The sequence below is a fragment of the Lates calcarifer genome, linkage group LG1, assembly GCF_001640805.2.
Source record: "Lates calcarifer isolate ASB-BC8 linkage group LG1, TLL_Latcal_v3, whole genome shotgun sequence".
In the NCBI taxonomy this organism is placed as follows: domain Eukaryota; kingdom Metazoa; phylum Chordata; class Actinopteri; family Centropomidae; genus Lates; species Lates calcarifer.
In genome coordinates, this window is record NC_066833.1 from 11,900,294 (window position 1) to 11,916,013 (window position 15,720).

Genomic DNA, 15,720 nt, shown 5'->3' on the forward strand with positions numbered 1-15,720 from the left:
TATAATTTCCTTTTTCTCAAACTAAGACCATCAATTAACTGTGCTTTATTAAGCCACGCAATTTAATTAACAATGGAAGAAAGGGCAATATTCTCGGCCTCTGAATAGTGGCTCATGCAACATTCCCATATCCCTGCATGATTTTTTTAATCCAGGGAAGAAAGAAATTTATTTTAGTGAAGACATGGGGATACTTCGGATTGTTACAATCAGCCATTAAAGTAAAAGCTGTTATACCCTGAGGCTTTTTGTTGCAGATAAGTGGTCCGCCAGAATCACCCTAGGAAAAAGGGGACAGAAAGACATGATTGAGTATTCAGAGGAAAAATGACATTTGTTTTTCATTAATAAAAGAAAAGAGTTTGGGAAATTTTCTATTGTTAGTAGCATTATTGTTGTATTTAATGCTTGTTTGCTTATTTTCTAGTGTGTTTCAAATATTGTATAATTACCTGGCAAACTCCTCCCCTCTTTTTGTCAAACTTGGTGCATAACATGTGATCAGGAATGAAGTAGTCTTGCCATATATTTTTGCACTCAAAGCTGAATTGCATCTTCTCTGTGGTTTCCTTCAGTACATTTGAGGCAGGCTTGTGGGCTCCAGTTCGGCCCCAGCCAGCAACAAGACAGTTAGCATTGGCAGGGATTTTCTCATCTTTCTTAGGTAATCCAATGGTCGTCACATAGTTGTTCAGTTTGGCTTTTTTTTGTAACTGTGAAAGAGAACAGAGTAGAACTGGAAATCACTGCTTACTTCATTAGTTATTGTATGTTGTATGAAACTGCTTGCCTATCTGTCCTAAATATGTAAAACCACATAGTGCATGTTTGACTCTACATAAGACATGGTGAAGAAATGAAACTGAAATGATAGCATCGACTACAATGTACAAAACACTATTTTAAAGACTACTTTAACACAATTTTACTTTACCTTAAGTAGCATAATGTCATAATCATGTTTTCCAGTGTATTTTGGATGTGGATGGTATTTAGCCACTTGGATCTGTTGCTGACTTGGTTCACTCTTGCTTATATTATGTGCCCCCAATACCACCATCATTTCCTTAAGTCTGTCAAAACTGGAAAGAAATAAAATAAAAATACTTGGTTATACTTAACACTTGGCACTTTGAAGGAAACTAAAGACACCAATGATAAAGTCTGATTTAATGACTCTGTCACTGAAATACAAATAAAAAGTTGTTGAGGACCACTGATAGGAAGTACCATTCTGTCTTGTTCTTAATCTTAGGTTATAACACATGTATGTAATATCTTGATTGATCACTGATACAACATTTATCCTTTTCAAATAAAGAAAAGCTATTGGAAGTAATCATCATCAAATCCTTTGTAAATGACAAATAATTAGTCATGGAAATAAAACAACAGTTGTTAATATTTAGTACCTATAATTTTGCATGGATGCAAGATAAACTTACTTTTGGCAGTGTGCTGCAGTTAAAACAAAGTCCTCCCGAATAAGTATCCCACCACATGAGTGTTGTCCATGAAACTGGAGTGATGCCATGTAGCGTCTGGAATGAGGCTTTGAAACCTTGCCACCCACTATGCCACTCTCAGCAGCCCCTTGTAGGAGAGAAGGTAAATTAATGCGCAGATTACAAAGCACAAAACCCTCAGCCACCAATTTATTTTCAGTATCACAGAATAAAAAATGCAAAGAAAGCAGTCTAATCTGTTGCCAGTAAAAGGCTTGTTAGAAATCAGCTATGACCCTTAAAATACTATATATATATATATATATATATATATATATATATATATATATATATATATATATATATTATATATATATATACACACACACACACACACACACACACAGTCATTTCTTCAAGAAATAATTTTGAAAGGAAAAGAATAATCTTACCAGTTAGAGAGAATAGCTGAAAGACAAATATAATGCAGAATGTTTGCATCATGGTGGTTCTACAAAAGTAAAAGCTTAACAGAATGGGTGAGGACCAACCCCCCCACTACCTTTTGTAGTCAAACTTCCAGCTCCCACAACGGAAACTTTGTGGGCAGGTGTCAACATAATTTGTGCACAGAGGTGTTGTTTACTGCAATGTGAGTGAGACCCCCTCACAAAACCAGGCAAAAGTGTCAAAGTGTCATTTGAGTTGGCACTCATATATAAATGTTAGATCAGCAGTATAGTTAACTTGCACTATAGCTTACAGTATAATTGGAGGACAAAGTAAAGTTTAGATGAAAACTAGTTGTGCACTCGAAAACCCAAACCTACACCAGTACTCACACCTCACACACTGAACTGCACACACATATGATATCATTTCAATCCCCTGTTTTTTTTCCTGGCCAAAATTAAGTTTCTTGTTTTTCGAAAGACAGACTCACATGTTAGCATTTTACTCTACTGTAGCACTGTAGCAACCCTGATAAACTAAGGACTTGTCTGCTGGAGGTTTTCGCAGGTCTAAGTTCTCTGAGTCTTTTTGGATTTCTGGACCTTGGTGTAATATCTTGGCTTATAACGTTTTTGGGTTTTTTTTTGTTTTTTTCTTTTCTTTTGTAATCTCCAACAACCAATAAATAAGCATTTACTCAAAGAGGCTAGGCCACACACTTCACACTGGTGTCTTTTCAATAAACTATCATGGCTTGAGAGTTATGAGACAAAAGAACAAAGAATAGTAGAAATGCCTCATATAGTATATTCTATTCTTTCTACTGTCCACTAGATGGAAGCATTTTAGTGTGCATATGATATACTTCAGAAAGAAGCTGATATTTGCCTCATATGCTCATCTGGTTTTAGTTTGTCAGTATTTATGAGGATGGCTGTAGCACCTATTATAACCCCCAGCAGTCTGTGTAGAGATCTCTGTCACCAGGTACAGTAGCATGATGACAGCTCAAAAATTCAGTGCATTTGCCTTTTACTGTGAAGATGAAGATGTTTGCCATTGATTTTGCTTACCATTGAGTCTGATGAAGAAGAACTTAGTGGATTAAACTGGTATTAAAAACAAAAACTTATGAATAGTAGTCAGCACTTAGAAAGTGTTATTAAGAGTTTCCATAGTGGTGTGCAACTGACCTTTCAGGCTTGCAACTGACTGCAAGTAACACCCTCAGGAGGGGTTATTTGGCCCTTACATGCAGTCAAACGGAACAATACAGTACACAATACCTAGATGGAGATGACATTCACAATACATGGAATCTGAGAAGTCTTGGTACACCAAGTTCTGGTCTCAATAAACCAGGAGATAACCATCTGGAGGAGATGGCTACCTAGATAGGGCCAGTAGGAGGTTGTATTCATCTGGTTCTTTTATCTTGAGTAAATGAGTTTTTAAATGTAGCTCAGTGAAATTCTGAAAAGAACAAAATTAGGATATGTAACTATATACTGAAACAGGTGAGAAACCTGGCTACTGTACTGCAATTTTATGATTACTACAATCTTTTCAGTGGCAACCTGTGCAGATTTTACAATGTAAATTCTTCGTAGAAGTTTACACATGAACAGCCTTCTTAAGAACAGGAAGACATGCATGATACAATAGAACTATGAGGTTTCCACCAGCCTAACCCCAACCTCTGCAAGGCAGGCAGAGAGGCTAACCAACACAGCAAAAGCTGCAGCTACTATAGCATGTACATACCACAGTCTAACAAATACGAGTACTAGCGGGGATGAATTTTATTTGTTAGTAATATTCAAACTGACACTACTACACCCCACTTTAATTTAAACATAACTTTTTTTTTTCTTTTTTCTTTTTTTTTTTTACTGCAATGCTAATACTGAAAGTAACAATGTCTGGCATGCAGTTTGTGTAGGTTTAAGGTCTGCCACTGTTTCATCCATGAACTACCCTAATGACAGACTCTACTCATTGACTCTGCTCATTCATTTTGTCTAATTGCAATTTGCAGTTGTCAAGAAGAGGAACAAGTTGGGGAAATCACAGGCTCCAAGCTGGGACCTTCCAGTGTTTAAATATATCAATGAATAAAAAGAAAATAACACTATAAATAATTTTTAGACTTCATAACTGTAGATTTGTCTGTACAGTTCAGGGGCAAACTTTGGTCATACAAATATTCAGTAACATATAGGATAAGGCATCACACAGTATGATCATTTTTCAGCTTTTCCAGTAAAAGGAGATTCACCAAAAATTACACATCCAAATGAATGAATGAATGACATAATTTCTTCCTTACTCACTGACCAGAGACAGCAGGCAGCAGCTATAACCGGAGAGCTTCTTAGCAGTGTTGCACTGTGCCACATTACTAATGAAGCATAGGCTGAACTAAGCATAGAACTGAACATACAGTTTCATTATGGCATAATTTCCAATATAGTCAAGGAGCTGCAGTCAGAGTGGGAAAAAAGTGAAGAGTGTCTTCAACAGACATTCTTCAAGGGCAAGATAACTGATTGTATCTACACAGCTTTGGTTGGCAGCCAACACACAACAGCCTGAGGCTCTCAAAAGTGTGACTGAAAGGTCACAAGTTCAAAGTTTTGCACTTTGTAAATAACAGTGAACAGCCCACTGTTTCCCTAATAACAGACTCTGAGTGCCCTTTGGTACATTCCAGAAAACTGACATACTCATTGTGAGTAGCAGCTTCCAACTACTACATTTGCCTCACGGAATAATCCCACAAGATGTTGATATAAAGGACAATGGGTTGCCAGTACATTCCTTTATATACTCAAATACATCTATATAAACATGCACACTACACTACACAAATCATATATATGTGCCTGTAGCCTATGTAAAAAACAATCTGAAGAAAATAAAATGAGGGTGAGAGGAGACTGAAGAAGATGGTGGGTTACTCTGTCAAATACATGTAGGCTAATTGTGCCTCCAATATTTATTTTTTAGTTAGTGTAGTTTTAACAGTGCTATATGGACTATTCCCAGCAGATTAGCATTCTATGTCTTGCTAGCTTGCTAACTAGCTGGCTAATTGCACAAAACAAGGTAAGAATTAAGTTGGTGGATACTGTTCAATGTTCAGATATTTGTTAAAAAAAAAAAAGATATGGTGTTAGTTGTCCTTTTACTAGTGAGGCAACAACTGAAGCAGCTTAAGTGTATAAAAATATTTCAAGTCTGCGACCAAGTGGTTAAAAAAATAAATGATTCGCTTGGAAGTCTGCCTTTCAAATGATGACCTCAGCCAATCATTGGCAGCATCATGTTACACATGTATTTGAGACAATATAGTAATGGCAATTTGACTGAGATTTTACAAATGCACATATACACACATTACAAACATATTCAGTGCATCAATGTGAAATCTCACTACAGTGTTTTAACCTTCATTATTCACTTCACTAAACCTAATGAATGTTACCCTAAAAATGCTATTCTGATTTTCTCTTTGCAGTTCCCTTTCTGCTACACTTGCGGATACAGAACAAGCAGCATCTCAGTGTCACCCACAGAACAGTTAGGAGAATGATGACAAAAAAGCAGATGACATCTAGGCTGTGATATTGAATCCAGTTCAACTCATGTGCAGCTACTCTCAGGTGTGTTGCTCCTTTGTGTCTCATGATGAACTCGGTCCAGAAAACAGCCAGATCCAAAGGCTGAACAGGACGGTCCAGGTGTATCTGAGACAGCTCCACCATCTTCTCCTTGTAACTGGGGAGGAGTAAGAATACAGTACATTAGAACTATTTACTGTGACACCCTTTGTACTGTTTATGCTATATCGAGTAGCGATGTTAGTAAAATAAGATGTAAAAGATTTATGTCTGTCTGAAGAAGTGATAAACTACTTCATAAACAAATTCAATTCAATTCAATTCAATTTTATTTATATAGCGCCATATCACAACAACAGTCATCTCAAGGCACTTTTCATACAGAGCAGGTCTAGACCGTACTCTTTAAAATAGGTATTTACAGAGAGAGACCCAACAAATCCCACCATGAGCAAGCACTAGGTGACAGTGGCAAGGAAAAACTTCCTTTTAAGAGGCAGAAACCTCGAGCAGAACCGGACTCAGGGTGGGTGGCCATCTGCCTCGACCGGTTGGGTTAAGAAGGAGAGGGGACGGGGGGCGGGGGTGGGGGGGATGGGTAGAGAATAGCAAAAGAAGAACATAGCATAACACGGGTTCCATATCAGATGTAAGATGTAAGATGAGGCCAGTAATACAGCAGTAGTAATGATAGTAACGATAATTAAAGTATTAACTGCTAACATAGCAATACAACTAATAGCAGTGTAAGTAATTTCTAATTCTAGCAGCAGGTGTTGAGTGGAGTTGGAGTTGTAGAGAGAGAGAGAGAGAGAGAGAGAGAGAGAAAGAGAAGCTCAGTGCATCATGGGAGATCTCCCGGCAGTCTAGGCCTATAGCAGCATAACTAAGGGATGGTTCAAGCCTGAGCCAACCCTAACTATAAGCTTTATCAAAGAGGAAAGTTTTAAGCCTACTCTTAAAGGTACAGAGGGTGTCTGCCTCCCGGACCGAAACTGGGAGAAGGTTCCACAGTAGAGGAACCTGATAACTGAAGGCTCTGCCTCCCATTCTACTCTTGGAAACTCTGGGAACCACCAGTAAACCAGCATTCTGGGAGCGCAGAGTCCTGGTGGGATTGTAGGGGACTATGAGATCTTTAAGGTAAGATGGAGCCTGACCATTAAGGGCTTGTATGTGAGGAGGAGGATTTTGAATTCTACTCTGGATTTGACTGGGAGCCAATGTAGAGAGGCTAACACAGGAGAAATATGGTCTCTTTTCCTAGTTCCTGTCAGTAATCGTGCTGCAGCATTTTGAATCAGCTGCAGAGTCTTTAGAGACTTGTTGGGGCAGCCTGATAATAATGAATTACAGTAGTCCAGCCTAGAAGTAACAAATGCATGGAGTGCTAGTTTTTCTGCATCTTTTTGGGACAGAAAATGTCTAATTTTGGAGATGTTACGCAGATGAAAAAAGGCAGTCCTAGAAGTTTGTTTGATGTGTGAGTTAAAGGACATATCCTGATCAAAGATGACTCCCAGATTCTTTACAGTGGAGCTGGGAGCCAGGGCAATGCCGTCTAGTGGAGCTACATCATTAGAAAGTTTGTTTCTGATGTGTTCAACACCAATTATAATGATTTCAGTTTTATCTGAGTTTAGTAGTAAGAAGTTGCTTGTCATCCAGATTTTAATGTCCCTAAGACAAGCTTGGAGTTTGGCTAGATGATTGGTTTCATCAGGTTCCATTGACAGATAAAGCTGTGTATCATCTGCATAACAATGGAAATTTATGGAGTGTTTTCTGATAATATTGCCCAAGGGAAGCATATACAGAGTGAAGAGGATTGGTCCAAGCACTGACCCTTGTGGAACTCCATGTCTAACTTTTGTGTGTATGGAGGACTAGTTGTTAACATGTACAAACTGAAGCCTATCAGATAGATAGGACTTAAGCCAGTTTAGTGCCATTCCTTTAATGCCAATAAAGTGCTCCAGTCTCTGTAAAAGGATGTGATGGTCAATCGTATCAAAAGCAGCACTGAGATCTAACAAGACAGTACAGAAACAAGTCCGTTGTCTGATGCTATCAGGAGGTCGTTCGTAACTTTTACAAGTGCTGTCTCTGTGCTGTGATACAGCCTAAATCCTGACTGAAAAACCTCAAATAAACTATTATCCTGTAGAAAGTCGCACAACTGTTTTGCAACTGCTTTCTCCAGGATCTTAGAAAGAAAGGGGAGGTTAGATATTGGTCTGTAATTGGTTAATACATCTGGATCTAGAGTGGGCTTTTTTAGAAGAGGTTTGATTACAGCTGTTTTATACAACTACGGAACATAACCTGTTAACAAGGACAGATTTAACATATCTAATACAGGACTGCAAATTCAGGGCAGAGCATCCTTAAGCAGCCTAGTTGGGATGGGGTCTAAGAGACAGGTTGAAGGTTTAGATGCTGAGATAATTGATGTGAGCTGGGCTAGGTCGATGGGAGAAAAGAAGTCAAGGTTAGGTTTTGCAGCTGACTCTATGGATCCTGTGTTATGACATAAATCTGTACTGGTTGAAGGCAGGATGTGATTAATTTTATCTCTAATGGTAGAGATTTTATCATTAAAGAAGTTCATAAAATCATTGCTACTGAGGGTTATAGGGATGCGTGGATCTATAGAGCTGTGACTCTCTGTCAGCCTGGCTACAGTGCTGAAGAGAAACCTGGGGTTGTTCCTATTATCCTCTATTAATGATGGCACTTCTTGCATTACAGAGGGCCTTTTTATATCTTTTGACACTATCCTGCCAAGCTAAGTGGGATTCTTCCAGTTTGGTGGAACGCCACACTCTTTCAAGCCTACGTGCTGTTTGTTTCAGTGTACGGGTTTGGGAGTTGAACCATGGAGCTTGCCTCTTTCTCTTTATTGTTTTCATTTTTAGGGGGGCGATGGAATCTAAAGTGGTACATAATGAATCTGCAACACTGTCTACAAGATGATCAAGCTGGGAGGGAGTAGCTTCTGCAAAATTAAGATGAGGCACTGGACCTAAGTTAGTGGGAATCATTTCCTTGAATTTAACTACTGCATTATCGGAAATATTTCTAGTCAGGATGTTTTTTGCTGATAATACATAATCCAGCAATATGAACTCGAAAGTGATTAAGGAGTGGTCTGATAGAACGGGATTCTGTGGGAAGACTGTTACATGTTCAATATCAATACCATAAGCTAAAACAAGGTCGAGAGTGTGACTGAAATAGTGAGTGGGTTTATTTACACACTGAGAGAAGCCAATACAGTCTAGTAAAGAGGAAAAAGCAGAGCTAAGGCTGTCATTGTTGACATCAACATGAATATTGAAGTCGCCTACAATAATAACTTTATCTGTTTTAAGTACCAAACTCGACAGGAACTCTGAAAATTCAGACAAGAAATCAGAGTATGGACCAGGAGGACGGTACACTACAACAAATAGAACTGGCTTTAATGTTTTACACCTTGGATGGGACAGACTAGAACAAGACTTTCAAATGAATTATAATTGAGTTTAGGTTTAGGGTTAATTAATAAAGTGGAGTTGAAAATGGCTGCGACTCCACCTCCACGGCCAGTGTCTCGGGGAATGTGAGTATTAATATGACTGGGGGGGGGTTGATTCATTCAGGCTAACATACTCATCCTGACACAGCCAGGTTTCAGTCAGACAGAATAGATCAAGATGGTGATCTGATATCAAATCATTTACTAGTACAGCTTTGGATGAGAGATCTGATATTGAGTAATCCGCATTTAATTATTTTATTTTGCTGTACATTTGAGGCGGATGTGCTCATTTTTATTAGATTATTGTGACTAACTCCTCTTTTGTTGATCTTCGATTTATTTAATTTAAATGGTCGGGGGGCAGACACAGTCTCTATGGGGTAATGGAGGGGTGACTGCTCTAAAGGAGGCACAGAGAAGCGTGTAAGACTGCAGCTCTGTCTCCTGGCCTGAACTCTGGATTGTCAGGGCTTTGGCTTCCTAATAAACTCTGTCAGATTTCTAGATATGAGAGATGCTCCATCAAAAGTGGGATGAATGCCGTCTCTCCTAACCAGACCAGGTCTCCCCCAGAAACTCTTCCAATGATCTACAAAGCCCACATCGTTTTCTGGACACCACCTCGACAGCCAGCGGTTGAGTGAAGACATGCGGCTATACATGTCATCACTGGTCAGATTGGGCAGGGGACCAGAGAAAACTACGGTGTCCGACATGGTCTTTGCAAATGTACACACCGAGTCAATATTAACTTTAGTGACCTCCGACTGGCGTAGTCGGGTGTCATTAGTGCCGACGTGAATAACAATTTTATTGTATCTACGCTTATCCTTAGCCAGCAGCTTTAAATAAGATTCAATGTCGCCCGCTCTGGCCCCGGGAATACATTTAACTATGATCGCTGGAGTCGCTATCTTCACGTTCCGCAAAATGCAGTCGCCAATCACCAGAGTTGGCTCCTCAGCGGGTGTGTCGCTGAGCGGGGAGTATCTGTTTGAAACGTGAACTGGGTGGTGGTCGGCAGTGGGCTTCTGCTTACGACTACGCCTGTCCTTACGAACAGTCACCCAGCTAGCCTGCTTTCCCGGCTGCTCGGGAACTGCCGGGGGAATGCTAACAGGAGCTATGCTAGGCTGCTCCGCACCGGCTACAGGGGGCTGTTAAGCACTGCTGAATTAGATTCCATGGTGCGGAGCCGGGACTCTAATTCACTAAGCCTCGCCGCGAGTACAGAAAACAGACTACATTTATTACACATACCATTATCATTAAGCGAGGCAGAGGAGTAACTGAACATCTGACACGCAGAGCAAGAGAAGGCAGGAGAGGGAGAGCGAGAGGCCATGGCTGAGAGTTCAGCTAAATCAGTAGCAGAAGATAGCGTGAATCGATAAAGTACCACACAGAAAGTGGAGAAAGTTGGTGATTTAGCAACTACTGTTACTGTGAAAGTGCAGATTAAATTGGTGATAGAGTCACAGAAGTAATGTCGGTAAAAAGAAAGTATCTAGTCTGAGACAGGTATACACCAAACGATGATCTCCAAACACCGGTAACCGGAAATGACGGAATACACTTACCGCAGTACGTCAGCACACGTGCAGTACGTCAGCACACAAAGCGATAACTTGCCCTCTTAACTCACCACTACTATTTACCACCTTTTCCGCACTAATGACTTTTGACAAGGGAAGCTACAAACTGTAGAAAATGTCAAAATACAAAATATATTTTAAAAGGAAGAAGGTGTCTGCATACTAACACCATGAAATGATCTTTTACAGAGTGGAGGTGCATTAATTACAGACAGTCATTTTAAAAACATTTTCATTTGTCTGCCATGTAGAATCCCTAATTAAATACAGTACAGAACAGTTGTAGAAAAAAGTATGGCATATTAATAGAAACATATAATTTGAGTATAATTAGTATATTAGTTTTAGTTTTTGAATAATGGAAGCATAGGATTTTTTTGAGCCCTGCACACCCACACAGGTCTTTCATTTATTCATGCTGACTTCTGTTAAGGTTGATGCTGGATGGAAAGGCTCTGGAAATTACAAGAGGTCACCAAACTCTGTGAACTGTGAACTGATGAGAATGATGAAGTTGTAGGCTGACCTCTTAAAGGTACCTTGTGGAGACTGTGACCACTAGTGACGCTATGGAGCAATGTTTTTTAAGACACAGAAAGTCTCATGCAGCATGAAAACACCTGTATAGGTGTTTGTTTTTTATTTATAACAGTATCTTCTTCTGTAATGGTGAATGTTATGATATCCATATACAACTGCATGTCTTCTATCTTTAATTAACATATAGTTGTCTTACCTTTTATCATAGGTGAGTTTATTTAATGCAACCAATAGCTTCTCTGTTGTCACATCGTAAATACTGAGTTTCTCTGCGACACCGCGGACCACCATGCGATGTACATTGTCTCCCTGGTCCCCAAACAGTGGAAACATCAACATGGGTACAGCATTACAGATACCCTCGTAGATACCGTGGGTACCGCCGTGAGTGATGAACACTTTAGCCTTGGGATGGGCTGGGGAGCAGAGGAAAAGTTATATTTAAGTTCAAGGTCCTCAAGATGCCATAGTCATAATACTGAATCAGATGAATGTCTTTTGAATGTTGTGTTGAAGTTGTCTAAAAAGGATAAAATATTAGCACTGAATAACAGTAGGGTAAGATTTGGGAAAAAAAAGTCATTCTCTGTTATTTATATTATTAACACATTTACTTGTTTGTTGTTAGTCTTAATAGTATAATAAAGTAGTATAACGATAGCAGCACCTCATACTAAATAAAACTAAACACACCTAAGAGATCGTTCTGAGGTAGCCACTTCATAAGCTTGACGTTCTCAGGTACATCCCCAGGTGTGATTCCAGTGTATCGCCACACAACCTGAAACATAAGATAAGATAAGATAATCCTTTATTAGTCCAACAATGGGGAAATTTACATTGTTGCAGCAGCATACATGATTGAAAAGATAGAAAAAGACATAAATACCAGTAAAAGACAAGATAAAAACAAGATAATGCTGTAAAAAATACACATGAGAACAGTAGAAACATGACAGTGTAATAAAAAATATTAACAGAAGAGCAATATACACAGGACTTTATACATAGAGACTAAATAAATAATACCTCTTCATTTGAAACATTTGATGTGCAAACTATTATGAAAGGAGGTTGTGGCATGTTCATAAGGCAAGGTAGTGAACAACGTCTTACAGTTCAGCCTGATAAGGGCTTTAGCATACTGTACATAATGATTCTGGCTAATTTGTAAATGTTTGACATGCATGTGTTTCTTGAAACCTCAGTAATGTTTTATCTGAAGGAAATATATAACAGTCTGATAAAAGTAAAAAGTAGAATCTAAGCAAAGTGATTTAATCTATTAAGATCATTGTTACCCTTTGAGGAATTTGCCGAAAGGCATCAAAGAACTGTTTAGCTTTCTCCTCAGGCATGTTGGACACCATTGATCCCATTGTAAAGACAATAAATCCGTCATCACCTGAGCCATTCACAAACTCCTCCAAGTCCTGCAGGGGGGGTTGGAGAAGACACAAAAATTACCTCAAGAAATGTATAAATTGTTTGTAGAGTGTGTGCATTTATGTTGATAATAAAAGGTGATGTACTGGACAAAGACCAATATGCACCAGCTTTTTTTTTTTTTTTTTAAGATGCAGCCAATGTGTCTGTTCCATCTGATCTGCTGTCACACTTTATTTTCAAATATACTCAAGGGAATTCATTTGACCAACATGATTTCAGCATAGATCCACCCAATTAAGTTATCTTAGAAGCAAAATCTAATTTGTGCTTATATCCTATTGTGCTTATACCAGTAAGGATTTGAAATCTGCTAATACCTTGGCTCAGATCACACACATCTTCTAGAAGAGCAGACAAACCTGTTTTCTCAAAGTGCTATGAACCAAAGCTTGATAAACCATGATTAACACTGAAAACAATCTTTCTAGCACTGGTGTTTTGATCTTAAAATGTATGTTGAAATATTTTTTATCTCAATAGTCAAAATGAATAGCACATAAACCTTTTGTGGCTAGAAAAGTATCTGACCAGTTCAAAACATATTGCATATGAAACACCTGAGCAAATAAAGTATTTCCAGCCTTTTAAGTCATGGACAATGATATCAAACTAAGATTTAAGCTGCATCAATCGATTTTTTTGTCACATGAGGTCAGATGAAATCTATAACAAGCTAAATAAGACATATAATATATAACCCTGTTAAGTCATTTTGGCCAACATGTTAGCAAACCGTTACATATTTACACATCAGGCAGACATGAAACAACACTGGCACTCATCCAGCACTCAGTAATGGCTTTCATATTCAACATTAGTTAGTGTTTTGTTTTTTTGCCAGTTCTTGTGACATCAAAGTTTAAGGGGTTTGCTTTAGCCTGAGTCAACACTTGATTATTGCATTCTTCTTCTAATGCATTTTAATGCATGCACATACTCACCACTGGCAGAGGAGCTTTCTTTGCACAGTTGATACCTCCAATAAAAACCATATTTGGCATGACAGGCCTGGCCCATTCAAAAGTAAAGTCGTATCTGAGAAGCCAGATAGCACCATGACTAACAAGGTCCTTATAGGTCATGTTGTCGCCAAAATACCTGCTGACCAGGTCATCAAAGTGGACATAGATTATTTTGCACATATAGGACTCCACAAAAGACATGATCATGTTTTTGACTCTCTCTGGGAAGGTCATGGTGCCTGTATTACCAGAGAAGAACACAGGAACATAAGAAGGAGGAGAAGGGCACTGGTTAGCCTTTAGATCCAGCTCACATGGAAGTCCACGCAGGAAATAAACAGCTGGGATGGAAAGTACACGAGCCAGGATGGGGCCGCAGGGAAGGAAGGGGTCTGTAAGCATGAGATCGAAGCCCCCTCCCCTCAGTTGACTCATTAGAGGCTCATTGTTCAGCATACTCTCACAACCTTTCACCTGAAGAGAAGTGAAGTTAACCAAACGCTGCACATTGATGAGCATGTCTGTGAAAGCTGGTGGTTTGAGGAACACTCCAGTCCTCAGCTCGTTGAATTTTCCATCCAGTTCAGCTTTGGTGAATGGCACTTGGTAGATCTCAGTCTTGAAGCTCTCTGAGCTGTGAATCAACAGGCTGGTTTCAGGCACCAGCACCAAGACCTCATGGCCCCTGCGAGTGAGCTCCTTCACCAGTATCTTCATGCTAAGCCAGTGGCTCCCATCCACAGGCATTACCAGTACTTTCCCTCCCTGAACGGGCCCCAGACTGAGGCAGCACAGCCAGGCCACCAGCCCCAGTGTAGGAAACCACATCCCGTTGCTCATTGCCTCCTCTCTGTCCTGTAAGATGGCTTTTTGTAAGAGCTAGTGGTGTCTGTTGTTAAGAGGTGTCTTTATGTGTGTGCATGTGTGAGTGAGTGTGTGTTTAAATTCTACAGGAAGTTCAGGCTGAATTTGTAGGCGGGTCATTATATAACCATGGAAGACAGAGCGAGTGGAGATTCCCAGTGGATTTTGTGGTGAAGTCTGGCTGAGTTTGTCTCCAGTTAATGATTCTCTTGTGTGACATGGTATATGTTTCTCACTTCATGTCTTTCCTTGCATGTCTTAGTGTATTCATTTACACATTTATAAGTGACATAATACAGCTTTCATATTGTATAAATACAGTGTGTTTATCCAACCATGAAAAATGTAAACAGAAAGCTAAGTGTCTTTTGTGAAGCCAACAGAAAAAATATTGTCTTTATTACATTTAGTAATCATACTAATTTCTGCATGAGTTTTTTTTTATTTATTTTTTTTTTTTTACTTGCATTAATTTCTGTTTGTCTGTTTATCTTTTTCAGGGTTGGTAAGACTTGCAAGTCATGGTGGCTGCGCATATTTGCAGCTTGTACTGCCTACTGATTTGATCAAAGTCCTCTCTGTTTATCCTGGCTGCTCCTTCCCTCTCACTTCTGAAAAACAGACACATGCGTGCCTAATGGGCTGTTGCGTGCTCCCTTTTTTAACTTCCCACCCCCCAGTCTCTCTAGTCACACACACACGTCTACCTACAACCATTGTAAAGAGAACGGTGGCGTGCGAAGCAAGCAGTAATCTGAAACCAACACCCTCTCTTTGGAGGGAGATGATAACATCAGACCAACGTTGTAATGCATGGAATTTCACCCTGGGTTACAACTTGCTTTACCTTAGTTAACTCCTTTTTAAAATAGTAGTTGCACTGGCCATGAATTTGAATAAAATAATAGTTTATTTAGATGTATAAAGAAAAAAGGAGATTGTTATTAGGAGATTATCCGGACTAAAGTAAGATGAGCTTAGTAGAGAAATGACACATACAACACTGTCAGATTCTCTTGTCCTGGAATGTGCTGTCCTGTGTTTTTTTATTGTATTTCTCCACAGTGTGAATCCACTTGGGGCAACACACATGTTTTTACAAATTTAGGAGAATGACTGCCTACTGTGGTAAAAACAAACAAACATTGGTATGAAAGGGGTGGTTATCATAGGGACTGTTACTTGAGTAGAAAGTAGTTCCAATTAAATCAGCAGACATTGTGTTCTGTGGATATGAAATATCTAGATTAAAAATGTCATTATTGA

General features: G+C 39.2%; 2 protein-coding genes across 2 annotated transcripts; both read right to left on the reverse strand.

Moving 5' to 3' along the window:
- Positions 1-29: 29 nt before the first annotated feature.
- LOC108886885 (granzyme B-like) lies at positions 30-3,528 on the reverse strand. Its single transcript, XM_018681990.2, has 5 exons — positions 1,898-3,528; positions 1,446-1,593; positions 935-1,082; positions 453-713; positions 30-280 (listed from the first exon to the last, which is right to left on the reverse strand). The coding sequence occupies exons 1-5, from the start codon at positions 1,947-1,949 to the stop codon at positions 113-115; spliced, it is 777 nt and encodes a 258-aa protein (XP_018537506.1). The 5' UTR covers positions 1,950-3,528; the 3' UTR covers positions 30-112.
- Positions 3,529-5,221: 1,693 nt separating this feature from the next.
- LOC108886882 (UDP-glucuronosyltransferase) lies at positions 5,222-14,549 on the reverse strand. Its single transcript, XM_018681986.2, has 5 exons — positions 13,570-14,549; positions 12,481-12,612; positions 11,873-11,960; positions 11,376-11,595; positions 5,222-5,678 (listed from the first exon to the last, which is right to left on the reverse strand). Exons 1-5 carry the CDS (start codon positions 14,428-14,430, stop codon positions 5,396-5,398), a joined length of 1,584 nt encoding a protein of 527 aa, XP_018537502.1. The 5' UTR covers positions 14,431-14,549; the 3' UTR covers positions 5,222-5,395.
- Between the last annotated feature and the right edge of the window lie 1,171 nt (positions 14,550-15,720).

Excerpts from the sequence above, each read along its gene's own strand:
- LOC108886885 (XM_018681990.2), bottom strand. The coding sequence starts at position 1,949 with ATGATGCAAACATTCTGCATTATATTTGTCTTTCAGCTATTCTCTCTA. Across the intron at positions 1,083-1,445 it reads ACTGCAGCACACTGCCAAAA|TTTTGACAGACTTAAGGAAA; the intron begins GTAAGTTTATCT and ends ATTTCTTTCCAG. Across the intron at positions 281-452 it reads AGAGGGGAGGAGTTTGCCAG|GGTGATTCTGGCGGACCACT; the intron begins GTAATTATACAA and ends CCTTTTTCCTAG.
- LOC108886882 (XM_018681986.2), bottom strand. The coding sequence starts at position 14,430 with ATGAGCAACGGGATGTGGTTTCCTACACTGGGGCTGGTGGCCTGGCTG. Across the intron at positions 11,596-11,872 it reads ACCTCAGAACGATCTCTTAG|CCCATCCCAAGGCTAAAGTG; the intron begins GTGTGTTTAGTT and ends TCTGCTCCCCAG. Across the intron at positions 5,679-11,375 it reads AAACTCACCTATGATAAAAG|TTACAAGGAGAAGATGGTGG; the intron begins GTAAGACAACTA and ends ACTCCTCCCCAG.